The sequence below is a fragment of the Dermacentor andersoni genome, chromosome 2, assembly GCF_023375885.2.
Source record: "Dermacentor andersoni chromosome 2, qqDerAnde1_hic_scaffold, whole genome shotgun sequence".
In the NCBI taxonomy this organism is placed as follows: Eukaryota; Metazoa; Arthropoda; class Arachnida; order Ixodida; family Ixodidae; genus Dermacentor; species Dermacentor andersoni.
The window spans coordinates 95558096-95578806 of NC_092815.1; the positions used below are offsets into that span (position 1 = coordinate 95558096).

Below are 20711 nucleotides of genomic sequence, written 5' to 3' on the forward strand. Positions count from 1 at the left end.
AGTTTGTTTTTGCTACAAAAGACTAGCTATGTGTAGCGAGTGTTGGAAGATATCCCCAGATTGTTTTTGCGCATAAGTGCATTCAACTGTACTTCTTTCAAGTTAACATTGGATGAAGTGAACACGTTTCCAGTCTGTCTAAAGAAAAGCTTGTGCTATACAATGTAGTGCATTGAAAAAGTCCAAACAATGAGTCTTGGAAGATTATTTTGAAACAAACACGCTCTCTTCTTCCAAGTGCAAATGATGCCACCTTGGTTTGTTGGCAGAAATAGCATACTCATGCCATCACAACCCACTTATCTGCCTAAAAAAGTGGTCTGTCACTACCTTCAACATCAAAATCTGCACCTTGTTCATAAATTTGCACATTATGATGCAGTGTAGCCCGGCTGCACGCTTCTTTAAACTTCCAAACTTTAACATTGTGGTTCTGTGGGACTTGGCAACTTCAGGACATCCAAGATTTGCTGCAGTCCTGGTCTGAAGAACTCCAGAAATGCTCAGCTGTGTTCTACAGAGCCCCAGGTGGAAACCGGGCAGTGCTGTTTTCTGGCAAGAACCCACCTTTTCGCAAGTCTGACCCACGAATGCGGCCAATCCCATTCCCGACCAATCGGGCTACATACAAGGAGGTGCTACGAGTCCATCGGATGTTGTGCACTGTCGAGTGCTTTGGTAAGCAGCAAGACTTCCTAGACTTCCAGTGGGCTTTGCATTGAGTTTTTAGGGGCATAGAATTGGGAATGAAATGTTCCTCTGTACATAGCATGTGTAATGCAAGCCTGGTTAATACCGTATTTACTCGATTCTAAGCACCCCCTTTTTTTCACGATCGCGATGCCCAAAGTGAGGGGGGGTGCTTAGATTCGAAAAATCTAGAATGAACCCCCCCTCCCCCCTCCCTCTTTTCGCTGCGACATCACGACGAGACGGGTGCAAAATTACATTTTACTTTGCAAACATTCAAAAGAAAAATAGGTGCACACAGTCAGTGAACCCACCGCTTGCGTCGGATGCTCAGTTACTATCACTGCCACTCGAGTTCGTCGCACCGCTTGAACCACCGCTCTCGGTATCCCACAGCAGGTCGTCTTCCCTTCCGTTGAAGTGGTTTGTGGTCGAGCAGTTCTTAAATGATTTGACCACAACGTCCACTTGGACGCGCTTCCAAGCGTCCGAAATCCAATTTGTGATGGTTGATGGGGACGCTTTCTGCAGCTTTCGCCATACATCCGTACAGTCCGGCTGTACGGCGTACTCGCGCCGCGGACGCCGTGCCACCTCGGGACTCCGACGGCTCCGGCTCGATGACAGAGTGAGCAAGCGCGCTTGGCGGCCTTGGCTACGTGCGCTTCCTAACAAATAAGGGGGTGCTTAAATTCGCATGCACACTTTTTTCCGAATTTTTTCGCGAAAATAGAGGGGGGTGCTTAGAATCAGGGGGTGCTTAGAATCACGAAAATACGGTAATCGTCTCTTAAAACTGACTGCCACAGGTGCATATTCAGTGCTTATGGTAATTTCTTATTAACTTTGTAGTGCAACATACATGCTTGCCCGGTACACTCTGTTTCAGTGTTGACTGAATATATTTGGTTCAGGTGACCCTGCACACACACAGACAACTCTAAGGTTTAGCTTGCAAAAACATCTTGATGTAAAAAAAAAACTTAAAATGATTGCAATGAGATAATGCTCGGTAAATAGCATTCCTGCATGTGCAGTAACACTTCAATACATTTCGCTGATGCATTGGTTGTGCCTTTAGCTGATGCCGACCTACTCTTGACATAGCTTGTTCTCCAAGCTCTTAGAATATTCTGTGCTTACTTATTTGTAAAGGTTGAAGGTAGGGACAGCTTATGATAAGGCCCAAAATTCTAAATTTTGATTTAACTGGACAATATAGTTCAGTAGGCTGACTCTTTTCCATCTTTTCCAAAATTCAGGTACAGCAAGTGCTACAAATCTCTATTTTTTAAACTTTTTTGCTACATCATGTCCAATCCTTCGATACGATTGGCTACTGGCAAAAAGCGATTGAAGGATTTTGAAGGGGTAAATACCACTATATCCTAAGCTAAATTAGTATAAAAGGTAATGTTCCCTTCATTGAGCATCCTCCCCAAATTTTTTCCATGAACCCTTCCCATTTCTAGCTGGTCTCCACTGCTGATGCGTCCGGCAGCGCCTTTCAGGCTAGCACAGCAACCGCAAAGGCAGTAGGGCACTCACACTCGCTTATGTTGCAGCCGTGTCATACGTCACCATATATCCGTGTCATACGGTAAAGATGAATGCCATGCCATGAATGCCGTTTTTATTTCGTGTCCAATTGCACCATGCAGGCCATTTTCGGCCCAATTTATTTGAAAGGAACAAAGGTGTGTGCTAGAATCAGGTAAATACCATAATAAGACATATTGAGCTACGGTAATTGCTTGAACATCTCCCTAGGGCTGGCCAAAGCATGGACGTTTTTGGTGCGAGATTTTACACATGAATTCAACACATCACTGTCCTCTAAGCTCCACAGAGGCAGACCCTGGCTGGGACCTTCAGTCAGGATCAAATTAATAGCAGTCAATTAATGGAAGTACCCTCTTTGCAGAAAATATTATATGCAACAGCGCAGGCAGATTAGCATCAAATATTTCATTTGTGTCACAGTTTTCATATGCTTCACAGGTCTTTTCACCAGTGGACATAATGGATGCTCTTTAAGTGGAACTTCAAGAGACCAGGCAAATTGGTGCCGTTTATCAGGAGTTTCATTTACTGAGGGCATTGCATGAATACAAAACCAACCAACCACGAGGATGTTGTTCCATTTAAGCAGCAGTTCCATTTATTTCCATTTATCGAGATTCCACTGTATATATTAGGCTACCCTCATGATAGTTTGAATGTCATACATGATCTTTGAGCAAGGCTCACTGAAATACTAGTACAATGTTTCATTGACAGTCGAATCCACTTATAACAATATTCAAGTGCCAAGAAAATCCCATTTTATAACCGATAATTGCTATAGCTGGGCTGCATGAAGAAAGCAAAGGGGACAAACACTAAAACATTTTAATTAGACAGAAAGAAGTACTGGTGAATCCACTTATAGCATTGATGGTTTTAACTATACCCATGTGTACCAGTGAGCAGCTGCTGCACTGTGAACTTTTGTGTGTGTTCCGTGGTAAAATAAACTGCCTATTACAGTGTTCCCATGCCACATTATTGGCCATAACAATTAAATCTGACTACTGGTTGTCTGCACCAAAAATAAAGGGAATTTGAAATCAAGGAAAAAAAAGAAAGAGCGAGCTGCTTCGTCACACCTGCCTTTGTCCCGCACACCCCACACAGCACGCTTTTGTCATCTCTTTTATCTCCTTTCCACCCCTCCAAAGTCAGCAAAAGGGTGGACTACGGGTGTTGGTGTCATTACAACAACAACAAAAAAAAAAACGCTTTGGCGATGGGATTTGAACCTTGGCTTCCCACCACAGCAACTCAATGCTCTGTCCATTAGGTCACAATGTCTTATTTTTCTTACGTAGTATGTATTGCATAATGTATAATACTATATGTGAGAAACGTGCAAGCACTAGCCAACACATCACATATTGATGCCCTAGAAAGGACTTATAAGTCACGGCGGGTGCACCATGCACCACAGAAAACAAGTACATAGTTTCGAACTTAAAAGAGTGGCAACAACAGGCAACTTATCAAGAAGTAGCACCAATCTGGCTGAAACTCTGTTAGGTCATACATGTTCTTTACAAGTATGACCTAACAGAGTCGCACCCAGACTTTGGCCAGCCCTTGATAAATTGCCTGTCGTTGCCATAGTTAAATTTCGACAAAACAAGAAGTTCAGCGTTTCGGACCAACATGCATGCCTTCATTAAGCTATATAGTCCAATTAGGAAAAACATATCACATGGCACTTTGTGGACTGCAATCAAGTATTAGGTGGTATGCTTACCATATTTGCATAATTCTACCACGCCACCGATTGTTATGCACAGTTCCACTGGCACACTGGAGGAAAACGCAGGCATACTGGAGGAAAAACCTCCAGTGTGGAGAGAAACTGGAGGGAAGCCTCCCAATTTCCTCCAGGAACACTGGAGGAACAGTGCACGTGGTGTGCCGCCGGTGACAGAACGATGCTGAGGCGGTGCAGCCACACCAACTGGTGGTGTGCCGCTGCTCGGTTGAGTGAGGGAACGGCAGCTTCTTTTTTTAACTTCCAAAAGAACTTTGTCAGGGACAATGAAAAGAAGGAAATTCAGCGCAAATTGACAAGCTATTTCAACGTTGCTAAATAAGAGTGCAATGGCTGCAGTTCATGTGGCATCGAGTGTTGCTGCTCTGCATAACGTGTTATGCGGAGCAGTATTGCTCAACTTCACATGAACCATTGCTTTTAAGTTTGTCACTAATCACACCTATTTTCATACTTTTTGAGCTTGCTTTGGATAATACGATTTTTGGATGATACGTTTTATTATCTGGTTCCCATGAAGATCATATCAACGAGACTTCGATGTATAGAAAGGCGGTGTGAAGTAAAAATATCTACACGGCATTGGAGCGCTCGTACACATTCTTACAGAGAAATTCTAACTAATCTTATATGTATCAAAAGGAACACCAAGGTATTTAGGTGATATGCTTGTCCATTGTATACCAGCATAAGTTGGATTGCGCCCCCATAATCCAAACCAAAGACCTGAGCTTTTTAACCGTTTTACCCTTTGTTTAGATCCATTGTGTATAAACATTCTAAAGTGCAGTGGCATTCATGGTTTAACATTTTGGATAACGGACTCAAAGTATTGGCTTAAACAGATGATCTTGCCTTTTTCTGCTCAGACAAACCGAGCATTGACAGAGTTCTATCATTGACTGAAAAACTTGGTACAGCTTCTGGTGCCCAGATAAATTAGGCCACCCTCACACGTATACTGCTATCGTGCCAACCCCAACTATCTCTTCCTGATGATTGCCATGTATTGATCATGATGATGGTTTTATGCTATGGCACATAGCCACAAAGGGGGAGTGACTAAATATCAATCGGTATGTAATGGGCCAACGCCAACTAGCTCTTCCAGATAATTGCTACGTAGTCATGACAGTTATGATTTCCATACGATGGCACATACAACAACGGGGGATTAACTATGTGGTGGTGCACTTGGGAGGCTTATGCAGCTCCTGGCAGCATGCTGATTATGAAGATGAGTTCAATACTATGGCACATACCCACAACGGGGGGATTGGCCAAGAAGCGGGCAGTACATAGCCAATGCCAGCTATCTCTTTAGGATGGTCTTTGCGTTTTCAGGAAGATTATGGTTTCCATACTGATCGCACATATCTTTCTCGTGACCTAATGCCATAACTATGTTTAACGTATTTACTTGAATCTAACACACACATTTTTTCCAATAAAACGGGTCCAAAAATTGCATGCGCGTTAGAATAGAGTTTGACCGTAAATCTTGCCATATTGCCCTCGTCATTCCAAAATGGCAGCCTTGTACGCACTTCGAACCTAGCTGCCGTAGCTTCCTCCATGTGCTGTAGTACATGTGCTTAATTTAGTGCACTGTCCTTCTTCCCAGTCTTCCCAGTCTTCCTGTTTTTTGCGTTTGCAAAAAAAGAATCAGCATAGAAGTGCCAACTGTGAAGACATGCCGATTTCATCACAATGCCGCAATTAGATGGAAAGTGATCACGGGTGCGGAGGCGAACGGAAATCAGGCTGCATCACGGATTTTCAGTTCCCAAAACTACGGTACTAACACAGACAGGAGAGGCATTCTACTCCGGTGGCTGCTGCGTACGGTACGGCCATGCGGCCCCTTTCTTAAAAGTGATCTGCGATGCAGACAGAGTCTACGTATCTAGGTGCACCGTGCTGTGTTCTCGTCGCTTAGTTTACGTTGAAGCGAGAGGCACTTCCTTACTCGAGCGTTTTGATGAGTCATGTTTGCTTGTGCATGCGTGACACCATGCTTGTTAATTTAGTGAGTAAGTTAATGTTTATAAGTTTATATGGCCAATAAAACTTCTATCTTTACTTTTCGTATAGCTATCTAGCAATTTGCTATTGCAATCAATGCTTCGCCTTTCTGGTGAAACTGCGACTTTCATTATTTATCGCAACTTTGGTGCATTAGGAGTAAATCTTTGTTTTTCCAAATGAAAGAAAGTTGTATTTCTGTATGAAAGAATGAGGTGCACGGTATGGTAAAGGACTTTTCCTTTTTTAGGTCACGGCAAATGGGTGGGCATTACAATCGAGGACGCATTGGAATTGAGTAAATATGGTACTCTTCCCATGATGTAATGACTGTGGAACCAGCTGCATAAACATGTGAATGCATTGATAAAACCACAACTGCGCATTTTGTTTCATTTCATTTATTTACTTTCAAAGTTAATAATGTTACAAAGAGGAGTGGGCAATATGGTGTTCTACATCCAGTGAGTGGAAATGGCAGTCTTAAGTTGTTGACGATGGTGGAGGCAAAATTGGCGGGAAGGTTGTTCTTCTCTGTGTTTATGGTTGATGCAAAAGAATGGAAATACATATTAGTATGACAATTAGGCACACCAACTTTGAACCAATTTCCCTCATTGCATAGGATTTCATTAATATTTCATGAAAGCTTTGCTTAAGCATTGATTCAAATATGGCTGTTGAATCTTTTTTAATTTTTTTCAATATTTAGTTTACAAAGAATTCTTGAGGTGTGTGACAGCTATACTTAGTAGTCTAATAAGCACGTAAAAATATAAGTACACGGAACTATCCAAGCTCAGTGGAGACCACCCTTGCGCGTGAAGTGTAGAATGCCCCCTTTCAAACAGCTTGATGCCCTTTATTGTGATATCAATTATGTAGGCACTCCAAGTGCATTTTCACCATCGGCGTCAGTGTTGATGTTGCTGTGAGGTTCCATATAAATTCCAAAAATCGTAACACTGTCGCCACACGCCCTGCGCTGTATGTGCGAGTAAAGGCGTGTGAGGGGAGCCAACGATTTCACCCGCACGAAAGAGATGTTAGCGGGGAGGAAGCACGTTGTTCGTTGTGCGCGAGGCGCCCGACGTTGCGAGGCACCACAGGTAGGGGAGAGGGGGGGTGCCATTCTTCTTCGGTTGTAACTGCACATGTGACGGCATATATTGAGAGCGATCTCTGTACGGGGCAGCGTCTAGGTGCATCGGCGGCTCATTGTTTTGCATTGAAGCGATAGACAGCACGAATGTTGCTTTATTCGCTGTTGCTGCTGCGGTTCCTCACTCCAGCATTTTGACAGCAAGTTTTCGTGGTCATTCAGTCAGATGTGTTCATGTTTGCTTGTGCACACATGACACTATGCTTGTTAATTTATTTAGTGTGCCTATGTTTACAAGTTTATAAGGCCAATAAAACTACTAGCCTTACTTTGTATAGCTGTCTACTAATTTGCTATCACAATCAATGCTTCACCTCTCGAGCGGAACTGCAACTTCTTTAGTATTCAAATCCCCTGCTTCATTATGTGTTGTAAGAAGGCTCCCATTGTCATTGTGAAATTGTTTCGTTGTACAGGCAGCGAAGAGCAGCTCAAGGGACGAATTCCGGTGTCACCGAAAATAAATGTTGGCGTCAAGAAACCTGGAAAAAGTGTTGAAGTGGGATCAGATGCTAAAGCTGCGACCAGTGCTGCTTCTGCAGGAGATGATGTCAGCTCTAAGCTCGAGAACATTTCTCTTTCTGATGCTCCTCATGATTCGTTGCTGCCTGTTGCGCCATGTGACTCACCAAAACTGAAAAGCAAGCTTGTTGGTAAGAACCTAGCTGCCCATTTGGCTTTTCCCTTTGCTTTGTTATATTCCTTTTCTCGTGTTTTATTTGTAAGGATAAAAAAAAATTGTCTTTCACCTAATTCTGTGCTTTGGAAAATAGCATTCTTTGTGTATCTGAATTGGGTGTCCTGTTCATGACCACCTCACTGTGTATGTTCAGTTGCCATGCTTGAGTGGCCCCCTTGTATTTTATCTTGTCTTTGTGTCTCGCACTGAAGTGTCATGGCTTCGATCATTCACGAAGTTAAGTATAAGGGCACTGTGCAAATCTCTGCATTGCGAAGAAATGTTTCGTGCTTTGTTACCCTTAGCCTTGCACCATCTCACAGTTTGTTTTTATTATGTGATGATGCTTGGAGCAAAATATAAGATGTGTCACGCGTAAGGAAGTGTTCACATATTTGTTGCACTTACCGCTTTTCTTTTTTTTTTTTCTGTCTTTGGCGGTGTTCAGTTTTCTATATAATACTAGCATTGCTTCTTTTGCTATTGCCATGAACATAACCACTTTTTGCTTCAGTGCCTCTCCTTAAACCTGAATTTTTTTCGAACTGCAGTATACTATCAGAAACGTTTTCCTATAATCGCTCTATGCTAGTTCTTGCACAAGGCCAGCTTTATCGGGGAGTTATGTGCATGTTCTTATTTATTTCATTCATTCATGATACCCATCCCCGAGTCATGCTTGTCATTAAAGCTCTCTCTCTCTCTCTCTCTCTCTCTCTCTCTCTCTCTCTCTCTCTCTCTCTCTCTCTCTCTCTCTCTCTCTCTCTCTCTCTCCGTTTCTTGCTATAGTACTTTGCTTTCTTTTTGATGGCTTGCTTATTCTGCTCTTGCCTTGCTTTCTTCTGGCATGCTTCTCTTTTCTTCTCATTTTTCTTTCTTTCTTGAGCGGTGAAGGTGTATTCACCCCGTCCGTGCCATGCTATCATCCTGAATTCTGACCGAAAATGCCTAACTATATTTAAAGGCACTAGTTGCCAATACGTTTCACTTCCTCATAAAGAATAAATTTGCTTGTGCTGCGCCATGGATCATGTGGTGCCATCTACCAAAAGCAAGACAGAGCACTGAGACGAAACTAGGCTTCATGACATTGCTAGAAAATGAAGAGTGTCGTCGGAAGTGTGGACTCTTCCTGGGCAGCTTTTACCAGAAACGTGTGACCAAGTCTAGTTCCGTGCCTTTGACTTCGTCCAAGGCACGGAAGGTGTGAAAGTGCATTTGCATCTGTAGTATTGATTCATTGTGTGGTCTTGTGAGGTTGCAGACATGTGCTGTCTGTGTAAAAATTGATAAGATAAATGACTTGTTTTCTACTGCCTTTGGTTAGGTACCCTGCAGTTTACAGAAGATAAGACAGACGATGACTCAGGTTCCGACTCTGATGCCACTGTGAATTGGGAAGTTTCTGAAGAAATTGTGGACTTCAGTGATCTGAGAGAATTTGCTGGAACTAGAAAGCCACGCAAAAAAAAGCGCATAAAGAAAAAGGGCATCAAAGATGCAGAACATGCTGAGAAGCCAGGTGAGGAGCTCATTGATTCAATTTAATTCTTTTATACTGACAGCAATCTAGAAGAGGTCGCAAGAAGTTCTGAATATTTTCCCAGGAGGCCACAGTACCGTATTTATTCGAGCATAAGATGAGGTTTTTTTCTGGAATCCTTAGCCTTTAAGTCACCTCCCACCACATTTGCAAGGCTGATAGATTCAGTTATTGTTTCAGTATGACAGCAGTTGCACCATATTTCCGGCGATCCAGATTTTAGACCCCAGCGCATATTGTAGCAACTAATAAACCTTGGCATGTGAGGCAGTACCATATTTTTGTGCAAATAACCACACCCAGAATTTGAATAATTTAATAGCAAAGGCGAGCTGTGGGTTATTTGTAAATTACACCTTGACATATAACTTCACGGCAGTGCAAGTTTTGCTTTATGGTGTGTCTTTACGGCAGTATGTGCGGCACTGCCATGAAGTCACGATAAGTTAATGGAAATGAAAGTGGATAAAAAAACAACTTGCCGCAGGTGGGAAACAATCCCACAACCTTGGCAGTTCGCGTGCGATGCTTTACCAATTGAGTTACCACGGCGCCGTTTCCTCATCCACTTTCTTGTGTATTTATGTTTCCTGGGAGTGTTAACCAGCGCCACCACTCGCAGACCTTGGCAGCGGACGTGGAACGTCCTTTCTGCTGCAGGTGTCACGAGAACGTGATCTTTTTGGTTGAAGGCAACCGGTCAATAAACCCACACATGCTACCTGAAGGCATCAATGTTGCCGGATTCGAGACCCTCTTGTAATAAAGAGAAGAAAGGGGATTAACCAAGGGGTCCGATTTTTATTAGTCATATCATAAGAAGCCAACAAACACTGACACCAAGGACAACATAGGGGAAATTACTTGTGCTTAATAAATGAAATAAAGAAACAATAAATTAATGGAAATGAAAGTGGATGAAAAAACAACTTGCCGCAGGTGGGGAACGATCCCACAATCTTCGCGAAATGTGAAGGTTGTGGGATTGTTCCCCACCTGCTGCAAGTTGTTTTGGAGCAGGCTAAGGTCACAGAGGAGAAGTAAATATTTGCAGAGCTGCAGAAACAAAAGAAAATAATTACAGAGCTCCACTCATTATCTTCATATGTTCTGGCAGAAATAGGTTGATGGGCTCTCTTCTTTTCCCATGCAGAAAAGGTTGAAAGACCAACTTTGTTCTCATGAGCCTTGGTAATATTGTGCTGGTAATGCCAAGTGTATTGTGCTTATCTGCTGTATGTTGGTATAATTGTCATTGACATTATAATCGCAATGGGTCTTTGTATATTTTCTCTTTTGAAGACGAAAGCCATCAAACAAGTCAAAGAATGTGAAATAACTAATGTTTTCAGCCTATTTGCGGCGGGGGGGTGCTATATTGTTGCATTGCAGATGGCGCCAGCACTGCAGTTGCCAAGTGCTTGCAATTTTTCACTCTATATGCAGACCAGTACATGAAGTTTTGTATTAATAGGCCAGGATGACAGCATCACAGAGCACTTGTTATACAGTTTGTAGGCACATGTTTGCCTCTTTGGTGGTCACATGCTTCTGATGGTACATTCGACAGGTTCCTATAGTACTCCGAATCGGTCTGCAGTGAGGCAGCACCTTCACGGTGACAGCTCAGGGTGACTGCTTTCCATGGCGACTGCTCAGACCAGTTAATTTTTGTATCAGTGAAAATTAACTACGCTGTATTCTAAAGGAGCTAAAGACTTAACATAGAAAGTTTTGAGAACTTTTACTGAACCACAGCGTCTTAATTAAAAAAAGATAAGGAAAGGAAAAGAGAAACTTTGAAATTTGTGACATCACACTGATGTGCTGGTACTGAAGATCTTGCACTTAAAAAAAATTTAAGCTTGGCTTTAATTTTATTTTCTAGTAATCAATCTCTTGCTATGAAATGAATGAAAATAGAGTTTCAATTGATATAGTACTTCATCAGTCTAAACTGACTTAGTGTTTCTTTTTAGTGTTTATTTAAGGCTGCATAAGCTCTCTTTTGGGATAAATTACTTAAACTTAGCATCCTGTCTTTTTTTCTCTTTTTTTTTTTTTTTTTTTGATGTCCAGTGCCGCGAGAGTTCAGGGCGCTCAAGACAGCTCTGTTTAATGCCTGCAAGGCTGCCAACAAGGAAGCTCTGATTTCCATCCTGCAAGCGATTTCTGGAAGTGGCACGAAGGAGTGTGAAACTGCTGCTCAGGAAGGTGTGGAAGCTGGGATACCAGGGCAGGCATCATCTGCTACTGTAGAAGATTCCTTTGTGCCTTCAGCTGTGGGCCAGTACTGTCTGCTCAGCCCAGTTGGCTCTGACCCAGATGCAACCCCTGTCGTTGAGAAGGCCGTAGAATGGGAAGCTCCAGCCAGACTGGAACGCTGCAATTCCGTCGAGTCTCCATCGCTAACAACGTGTTGTGAGGTTGTGCGTAGCCATGGATTGGAGCACTGCCTACTCAATGGACCCGTCGATTTTTCAGACTCTACACTTCTTCACTACTGCGCCAAGCTTTCAGCTGTAAAGCTCATCCATTGCCTTTTGGAAGCAGGCGCTGATCCTGCCGTAAAGCAAGTCCTATTCAGTTTTTCAGTTCTTGCTCATTTATCGCTGTAGGGCATAGCACAATTACACGCTGCTTGACGTTCTCAACTTGAAACATGCCTCAGATTTAGGTTTGGTGGAAACTTGAAGGGAGGCCGAAGGGAATTATCAAGTTTAGATTTATTGCGATCACTGTTCTGCTATCGCAGATACGTAATACAGTTTTGTTGTGAGCAAAGGTGCATGACTGGCAATACCAGCTTGAATTACTACAATGCTAGCTCCCAGTAACGTAGTAGATTTTTGACTGCTTCTTCTTGAAATTATACTTAGTTATTTAGTGATAAGAAGCGTTGCATTGCATTTGAAACAAATAAAAAGATTCAACCTGGAAACAGTCATGCAACTGGTCATGGCAGCTATCATGGTCATAGAAAAGACACAAATACTAGGGTATGTGAATATACATATGCGAATACAGTATTGTGACATCACAATACTGTATTTTACTGTATATTTGCATATACAAGTATTTTATTGACATCTAAATAACATATTTAGCATTGCAGTTCAGGCTTAGAAATTGAAATAAGAAATATTGCCTTGATCTTTTCCACAAACAAACAATACTCTATTGCTGATAAAAAGTGGGTAGAACGGTAAAAGTTTTAAAACTATACAAGCAAAAACCAATTTAGTGATTTTCTTATGTGTCACTAAGGCTTGCAAATAGGAGGAAACAGTGTAAGAACATGACAAAGTCTGTTGGTATTTCCAGCTCCTTGATAATACTGATTCCAATGATGGCACATCAAAAAGTTGCATACAAGTTTTGCACACACTTTTCAAACAAGCACTGCATCCTGATGACAGTTTCTGTTGTGTTACAAAACTGGGATTTCTTTAAAATCACTTGTTATTTACCTTAAATGTTAGGCTTAGTAAGTTCGAGTTTTTAAACATCGTTCAATAACTATTCAACTGGCTCGTCCATTTATGTCTCAGTTCTCACCTCTAGCAAAACATTTCATAATCATGATTACATGCCTTGCTGTTGAGTTCCTGTGCGTATTCCTTTCTTTTTTTAAAGTTTGTTGTTGGTTTGCACCTTACAGAAATGCTAAAGGACTGACCCCCTATGCAGTTTGCTCGGACAAGCAGACTAGAAATGAATTCAGGCGCTTCAAAGGTTTGCACCCAGAGCGATACGACTACGTTGCCGCTCAGGTGGGGTTTCTAAATGTTGGTTGTCTTTGTTCTTTTATAACATTCAGGGAACCCACTGTGCTGGCTCAGTGGATATGGTGTTCTGCTGCCGAGCATGAGGCCATGAGTTCAATTCCCGACCACATTCTGATGAGGGAAAAATACCCAAACACCTGTGTGCACAGATTTAGGTGCAGGTTGCGAAACTTTAGGTGGTTGAATTTAACCTGGAGCCATCTACTGCGGCATCTCTCATACCCCGTGTGTAGCTTTGAGATGTTTAACACTGTAATTTGAGTTTGAGTTAACATCGACGGACTCTTTCTGCATGGGGCACCTGTGGAGTTCTTTTCTCTTTCTTTCTTCTTATTGGCATTGCATCTCACACATACGTGGTGGCCAGTGTCAAAAGTAAAAATGAGGGCTTCTTGTAGTATTGTGCATAAGCTAGTTGACAATCCGTACGATTGTCTTCGAGTTTAATGCTTCTTGTGAGCATGGTATGCTGTGTGGTGTGTATGTAACATCCTACCGATCTATTAATAGCACAGACCAGCTAAAACGCCCATATCCTGCAGTAATTGTTGAGATGAACATTGTGCACTTTTCAGTCTAGTATATGTTATAGTTATCTAGCCAAGCTGGAGAAAAAAGAAGAGAATGCCCTGCTGTGAAACTGGTAGGATAGTATAAAACACTCAAATGTTGGTTGATTGAAATATCGTTAGTACTACAGTTAGAAAGTACACATTGCAAACATGGGGGCAGTGCCCATTGGCAACAAAGTGATAAAACAGTACAAGCGACACCTTGAACCTCATGGACTGCCGTTTACCTCATAGTCATTCACTGTACCTCCCATGAGAGAGAAAGCACAATTTTCTTTGTGTTTTAATGCCCAAGGACAGTGCCTCAGTTCTTTAAAAGTGATCTTTTGTATTTTGCGCAGATACCAGATGCTCTAACTGAGGAAATGGAAAAGGAACGCTCTGAAAAGCAAAAGGAGAAGCGGAAGCTCCACAGAGAGAAGCTGAAGGTTCCGTCTCGCTTTGCCAAGTTGTTGGGGTTGTGCATGTCAGGGGCTGTGCAACAAAGTGTTTTTCTTTTTTTTTTCTTTCTTTTTTGACTAAAATTTCTCTTAGTTTATGGGAATCCTAGGATCTTATAGGAGTGCTGACCACCGCAGGTTCGAGCTTAGTGAGCCGCAAAACCACGTCAGCCGTCGCCTAGCGCGCTGTTGCGCACATGCTCAGGCCGCAAAGGGGCTACCAAGCACTATGCATGCAGGAAAACACAGTATTGCCCTGAGCTGGCAGAAACAGTTTATTGTCTCCGGCGGCACCCTACACTGTACAAACAAGGGCAAAAATACAGGCAAGGGCACCTGTAGGATGTCGCTGCGAGAGCAAACGCTCCCGCGACACGCTGCTGAGAAAAGTCCCCATGGCGTGGTGCTTGCTTTTGCAATAACCAATGGGCCAACTCGCGAGAGCTCAGGCAATCTCCTTCGACTTGGGCTTCCGATAAGTGCAACTTGACGCAGTTTGACCACGCACGAGCACTAGGTACCGCTCTTTGACTTAGCATACGGAAAGGATCAGCACAAGATACGTGCTTGCCGTATGGACAAAGGCACCGTATGCGAGCTCAAGTTCTAGACACAAAGGGGCAAGTGGACGAAAGGAAAGTGTGTGTATCCAGTGCTGGTCCCAGAGAGAAGACCTGCGCTCCCGTCGGGAGGAGCCGACGGTGGCTATCCCCGTGACGTGAGTGCCCCCACCACAAACCATTGTAAGGGGAGTGCCACCGCGGACAACCATCGCGAGTAGAAATGAGGAGAAGCGTAGGGAGGGCAGAACAGGTGAATGCCCACGCAATGGTGCCGGGGCATACCTGAATCCCCACAAGGTTCATACACAACATGCGCCATGAATATATGTGCCAGAAAGGTGCGTAAGGTGGAGCTTTTGAATTGAGCACATGGAGTTTCTTTAGTTAGCATAGTCTTTACAAGCCAACTATTCTGCAAATTAATGTTAGGCATTTGCGAAAGCTGGGTCATTGTAGTGCTGGAATCTATGACTTATGGAACTTTATAGACTTGGCCTAATTACTGGCATCTCTTAAAAACTGCCTGTGTCGCATTCCAATATCTCTAGAATGGCCTGGCTTCCTGGCAGATGGTTCCACATATTTATCTGGTGCCGTGCTTGTTGATAATCGTGTGTGAAAGAATTCACTTTTCACAGCACTATAGCTTTTATCATGGGCACTGCCTTCAGCATGGCTCCCTACAACATGCACACAACTAGGCAAAGATGCCAAGCGTAAAGCAGTGATAGCTAAGCATGTGTATAAAAGTAGTTCACAAGAAGCATATGCTCAGATATTGGTGCATGTAATGCAATCATGGGCATCCCACAAAACGTCATAGTTTGTGTTTGTTTGTTTGTTTGTTTACAGGAAAGAAAAGCTGCTGAAGTTCAGAGACAACAGGAGGAGCTGGAGAAAAAAAGATTTCTGTCCCTAAGTGACAGAGAAAAGGTACGATAAAGGACTGACATAAGGATACAACTTGAGGCAAAGATTTGCGAGATGTACTCATGAACTGTGACATCTGCAAAATTAGCAAGCACATTAGCAAATGCACTATGGTCTACCTTGATAGGGCCATGATTTGCTTCGTCACCTCCAGCAACAAGTTATTTTTTCATCCACTTTCATTTCTCTTGTCTTCATTATTTTCTATATTTCACTTTCAACCACAGCTAATTACCCCTATGCTTTCCTTGGCTTCATTGCCTGTTGGCTTTATATGACACAAATATGTAGGCACATAGTTCATTAAACATATAAATATGCATTGTTTTAACTTTTTCTAATAAATTTAAAACTTGTTTGTATAGTCAGACTTGGTTGCTACTAGTATGCAGGCTATCAGTTTGCATGGCTGTCTGGTATACCACTTGGTCAGGGAAAGCAGCACATGATCGTAGATATTCTACTGTTACTACAAAATCTTTCTTTGGTAGTAATAGCTTGTTTTCATTGTTAATTATTTATTTTAATGTTTGTCTCTGCCAGTGATGATAACAAATGTGATTGATAAATGTCAAGATAGCCTGTGCATTAAATTGCAAAACCACGAATGATATTCCTCTGCTTTGGGTGATGAAGCTTTGGCTCAGAGCGAGTAGCTAGGTTTAGCCTTCTAATTTTATGTAATAAATGTTGACACATTAGCAAACAACAAGATATTATCCCCATAGATTGTGAACAAAGCTCCCGTCAGGGGAGCCAAAACGTCTTTCATTTATTTTCTTCTGTGGTCCGCATCTTTTTGACTTATTATAAAAATATTTACACAGTAATGTTGTTAGAAGGGTGTCCAAGAAATAACTAGGAGCATTATGACAAAATTTCTTACACTTCCGAATCGGAAGTTCCGAGTAAAAAACATTAGACTGAATGAGATGTATGGAGACACATTGTACCAATCAGTTATGTGCAACACTCCCATGACATCGAAATTGCCATATGCTGAGTTTGTATTATACAGTGGTGTCTTGAGGTTACATGTTTTCTGATGTGCCAAATGCACCGCCTTCAGCTCAAGAGTCTCGGCTGCACAATGAGCCCTCGCTGCATAAATCACATGGCAGCATCAGTCGGTGACATTGGCCAGTCGGTCAGTCAGAATCTTAATAAGACAAGCTGTATTCACTTGACATAGCTGTACATCTGCAGAAGCTCCACCCCTGTAGCTTTCCCTTCATTGCCCCCCCCCAGACAGTTGTCCGCAAGTATAATCTCCCAGGCATCCTGTATGAAAGAGCTTTCGTCAAGTGTAAAGTGTTTTAACTGCCTGCTTTGTGTTGGAAGAAGCGGAGTTGCATTTCTGCACTCAAGTTTACTTCTAGCATGCATTTGCGAACCCCAACAAGTGATGTGATAGGCTTAAGGGCAGCTTGTAAGTTATCGAAGTTGGGGGCAAATCGGAGGAGTTTTACTGCATCAAATTTAGACATAAACCAGCAGCTTTTTTTTGTGACACGTATCACTTCTCCATTTTTTTTGCTTGTTTTGTGGAAGTGTGTACTTATTGTGCATCACCTCTCTCTGTTATGTTTTTCAGAGGGCACTGGCGGCTGAGCGGAGGTTTGCAAAGCAAGTTCTGGAAACTAATGGAGCCCCTGTTGTACTCATGTAAGCAAACTTTTTTAGTATGCCATATAGTACAGTGCTGGGGTTCCTGAATTCTCATCTGAGCTTTACATACTGCACGCGTTCATTGCAGTCAGGCTTGAAAGTTTTTTATTTTGAACAGAAAAATGCCTAAAAGCATCCACATATAGATAACTTACAAAGCTGGTTTGTAGTAGATATGTATGGCAGCAAATACAATAATTAGTCAGTGCATAATTGTGTATGTTGCTTATGGCAGTGGTTCTCAAGATCTTCACTGTCATAGACGGCCTGATTTGCTCAAAAGTTATTCAAGGAGACTCCTACAGCAATTAAGGGTATTTTGCGTTTTAAGCTACTCAGGTTACGATTGGGTGATTTATGTGTCATGCATGGTCTGTGACGTGAAAGAGCTGGTTCGCCTGCACATTTGTGAAAAATATGTTCATGAATGAGTTTAGCTTGTAGCTGATTCTTTCAATATTTTTAGAATTCTCAATTTCTGTTTGAAAATACCTATTATATTTTTGTACTGCTCTCAAGCTTCACTTTTGCAGATTTGTATAAATAAGTGCTTAAAATAATGTCTACCCTGTTTTTGATAAAGAATTCTGCAGTAAAAAAATTGGCCTTTTTTGATCAAAGGGACACTAAAGGCAAATATTGTCAAGCTAAAGTGATAGACTAGTGCTCGAGATTCTCTAAGGCATCAATATTACCACGAGCAGAACCTTAATAATGGAGAAATTGAGGTAAATGCAGGACATGATTAGACCATGACTACTGCTGGAGTCATGGCACATTCAGAATACGGGGAATAACATAAACCGCGTGAAGGGCAACCTACCCTCCGTGTATATCCATGGCCTTCGCGACATGACGAAAAGAAGAAAAGGACGCACAGCCAGGTAGACTACCGCTTGTTTCACCAACACAAAAACGTCGGCGCGACCCTGTAACCTCCCCCCCGCCTCCCATCAAGGGCACCCTCGCGAGCACTCTCCCCAGCACCGGTCATCCCAGCACCACGGAAGCCGTCAACAACGCCCCCCCCCCCCCCCCTTTCCTTTTGTTTCCCCCCACCTTTCCGTCTGCGAAGTGTCTCCCAACCTCCCGTGCTCCCCCTTATTTTCTTTACAAAAGACGCTTTAAAAGCAGCACACCGCCACCCCCCGAAGAACAACCCCCTGAAGAAGGAGCCGAATGGGCTCCGAAACGTCGGGCTAGTTCAGTTATTTGGTTGGAGTCAGTCTCAAGTCCTAATCAATTTCCCTACCAAACAGGCAATTCTGTCGAAATGTTTAGCTTCAAGATGTGTCAGTACACATTGGAAACACAGTGTTCAAAGAGTACCAATTCATTACATACATGTTGATAATGACAAAATGTTTTTTTTTTTTTAATGCTTTAAGTGTTTTATTATCTTGACCAAAATGACATATGTGCATTAGGAAAGCACGCCCAAGTATAATAATTTCATTTATTAAGCACAAGTAATATCCCCTATGTTGTCCTTGGTGTCAGTGTTTGTTGGCTTCTTATGAATGATATGACCAAGTATAACAAGTAATGTAACACATTCCGAAGCGTCCTTTCCTGCTCATTTTTTTTTAAATCTTGAGTGCCAGGTATTGACTGTTTATACTGAATAAAATGTTAAAGCGAATGTAGGCACTTATAAATGGGCATCAAAAAAACATACATGTATCCAGACGGCTACTTCACTCAGCAGTTTGTAGCATGTTAAATTGCACCTTGATGTAATGGCGAACACCGCAGTATGAAGCTAGAAACACAAATTTGAAATAGCCAAGTGCCTATGCTAGACCCTTAGTCGAATGACAGTGCCAGAGAATTGCAGATAGATGCTTACACATACCAGTGTAACACGCAGATGCCCACTCGTACGCAATCTTTGGGGTTGTTTTGTGGCACTGCAAGACAAAGCAACAGATGCTTTGTGCAATTTTTTATGCAGAAGGCGTCCTTTTTTCTTTTTTGAGAGAGAGAGAGAGTGGTTGTAACAGCCAAATCTATTGCCTTCTCAATTTCGGCACTTAATAGAGACTCCTGCAGAATAAATACCTCGTGGCGCAGGAGTAGTGTAAAAAAACTTGCAGTGCAGGGGTGGTATCAAGGCAGAATGACGTAGCTCGCCTTGGCAACAGGAATGCGACTGGTGCATCGACACGGCTACTTTGCCGGCGTGACAACCGCCAGTGTCTGGTGCTACCGGCATGCCAAAGCCTCCCTGCCGGGGATCGCGTGGCAGCTCAGTTCAGATAATTCGCCGCAGTTTGAAAAGCAGTTTGCAACATTCAAAATTTAGCACATTGTTGGCTAATGGACTTCAGCTGGGACTTTTGAATCAAAAGTTTGTACTACCAGGCATGATCTTACTACCGAGATTCTACTTTAGTCATTGTATACATGAAGTTGCTTATATATGCCATTTCATTATACGCCAGTGTTTTGAGCAGCTACATTATTGGATTTATCTGTTTTACATCTTCTCATCCTGTATTCTCTCTTTCCAGGCGTTGCTTTATGTGTGGCACTGACATAACCGGAAAAGTTCCGTTTGAATATAGCGCAAACAAATTTTGCACAATGAATTGTGTCAAGGAGCATCGAAAGAAGCCCCAGACCAACCGTGCCTGATGTGCCTCAGTCATTGAGATGTGCCTCCTTTCTGCTAAGTCTTGCTTGACAGCTCATCAGTGGCTTCACTGTGTGCTTTTAGATGAAGGTCAAATGAGCAACTTATGGATGTTTCTGCTTATGCAAGTGTCACTGATTGAGGAAATTGTGCACTTGGAATAAATTATTGTTTTTAACTTCAAATGTCTGTTTTGTTATATTTAATTATATTAATTTGTAAAAGGGCAGTATGGGGCCTTACCCCCCCCCCCCCCCCCCCCCCCGCCCACGCGACCACTCCTCACACATGTTCCTAAAGCACCGACAAATTAATCTGTTCGCCGGTGAAAGCGAAAGCTGTGTGTGACTAACCCTCCGTAGTTTTTTCGGCGTCCGTCAACAGAAAAAATCATCATGTGGGCCAATCCCGGTGATAGTGCAGAAAGGGTCCAAGCTCAATGTCACATACCTGTATGGCGGGGTGAGGAACCTGTAACGTGCCCTTTGGGATCTTCGGAATGGGCCCACGTATGGGGAGTGCCTAACGCCTGCTTCATCTCCACCCCAAGTAGGCCCTGCATTGCACTACCTTTGGGCTGGACCCACGTATGGGGTGCGCTAAACGCCTGCTTCACCTCCGCCGTGGGTGTGCCCGGTATTTCACTATCTTCGGGATCGGCCCACGTATGGGGAGTGCTTAATGCCTGCTT

The 20711-nt window shown here is 42.7% G+C and overlaps 1 protein-coding gene across 4 annotated transcripts in view; it reads left to right on the forward strand.

Annotated features, from left to right (window-relative positions):
* The window catches only part of LOC126541618 (tRNA endonuclease ANKZF1-like), a 44968-nt gene extending 24763 nt beyond the window's left edge, over window positions 1-20205 (forward strand). For all 4 annotated transcript variants that reach the window (XM_050188461.1, XM_055076772.2, XM_055076774.2 and 1 more), the window contains 9 exons: window positions 456-678; window positions 7619-7855; window positions 9209-9403; window positions 11504-11996; window positions 13086-13197; window positions 14126-14212; window positions 15640-15720; window positions 17312-17382; window positions 19899-20205. In XM_050188461.1, the coding sequence (XP_050044418.1) occupies window positions 456-678; window positions 7619-7855; window positions 9209-9403; window positions 11504-11996; window positions 13086-13197; window positions 14126-14212; window positions 15640-15720; window positions 17312-17382; window positions 19899-20022 (1623 nt within the window). In that variant the 3' untranslated portion in view covers window positions 20023-20205. The remainder of the gene's footprint in view (window positions 1-455; window positions 679-7618; window positions 7856-9208; window positions 9404-11503; window positions 11997-13085; window positions 13198-14125; window positions 14213-15639; window positions 15721-17311; window positions 17383-19898) is intronic.
* The last annotated feature ends 506 nt before the right edge of the window (window positions 20206-20711 follow it).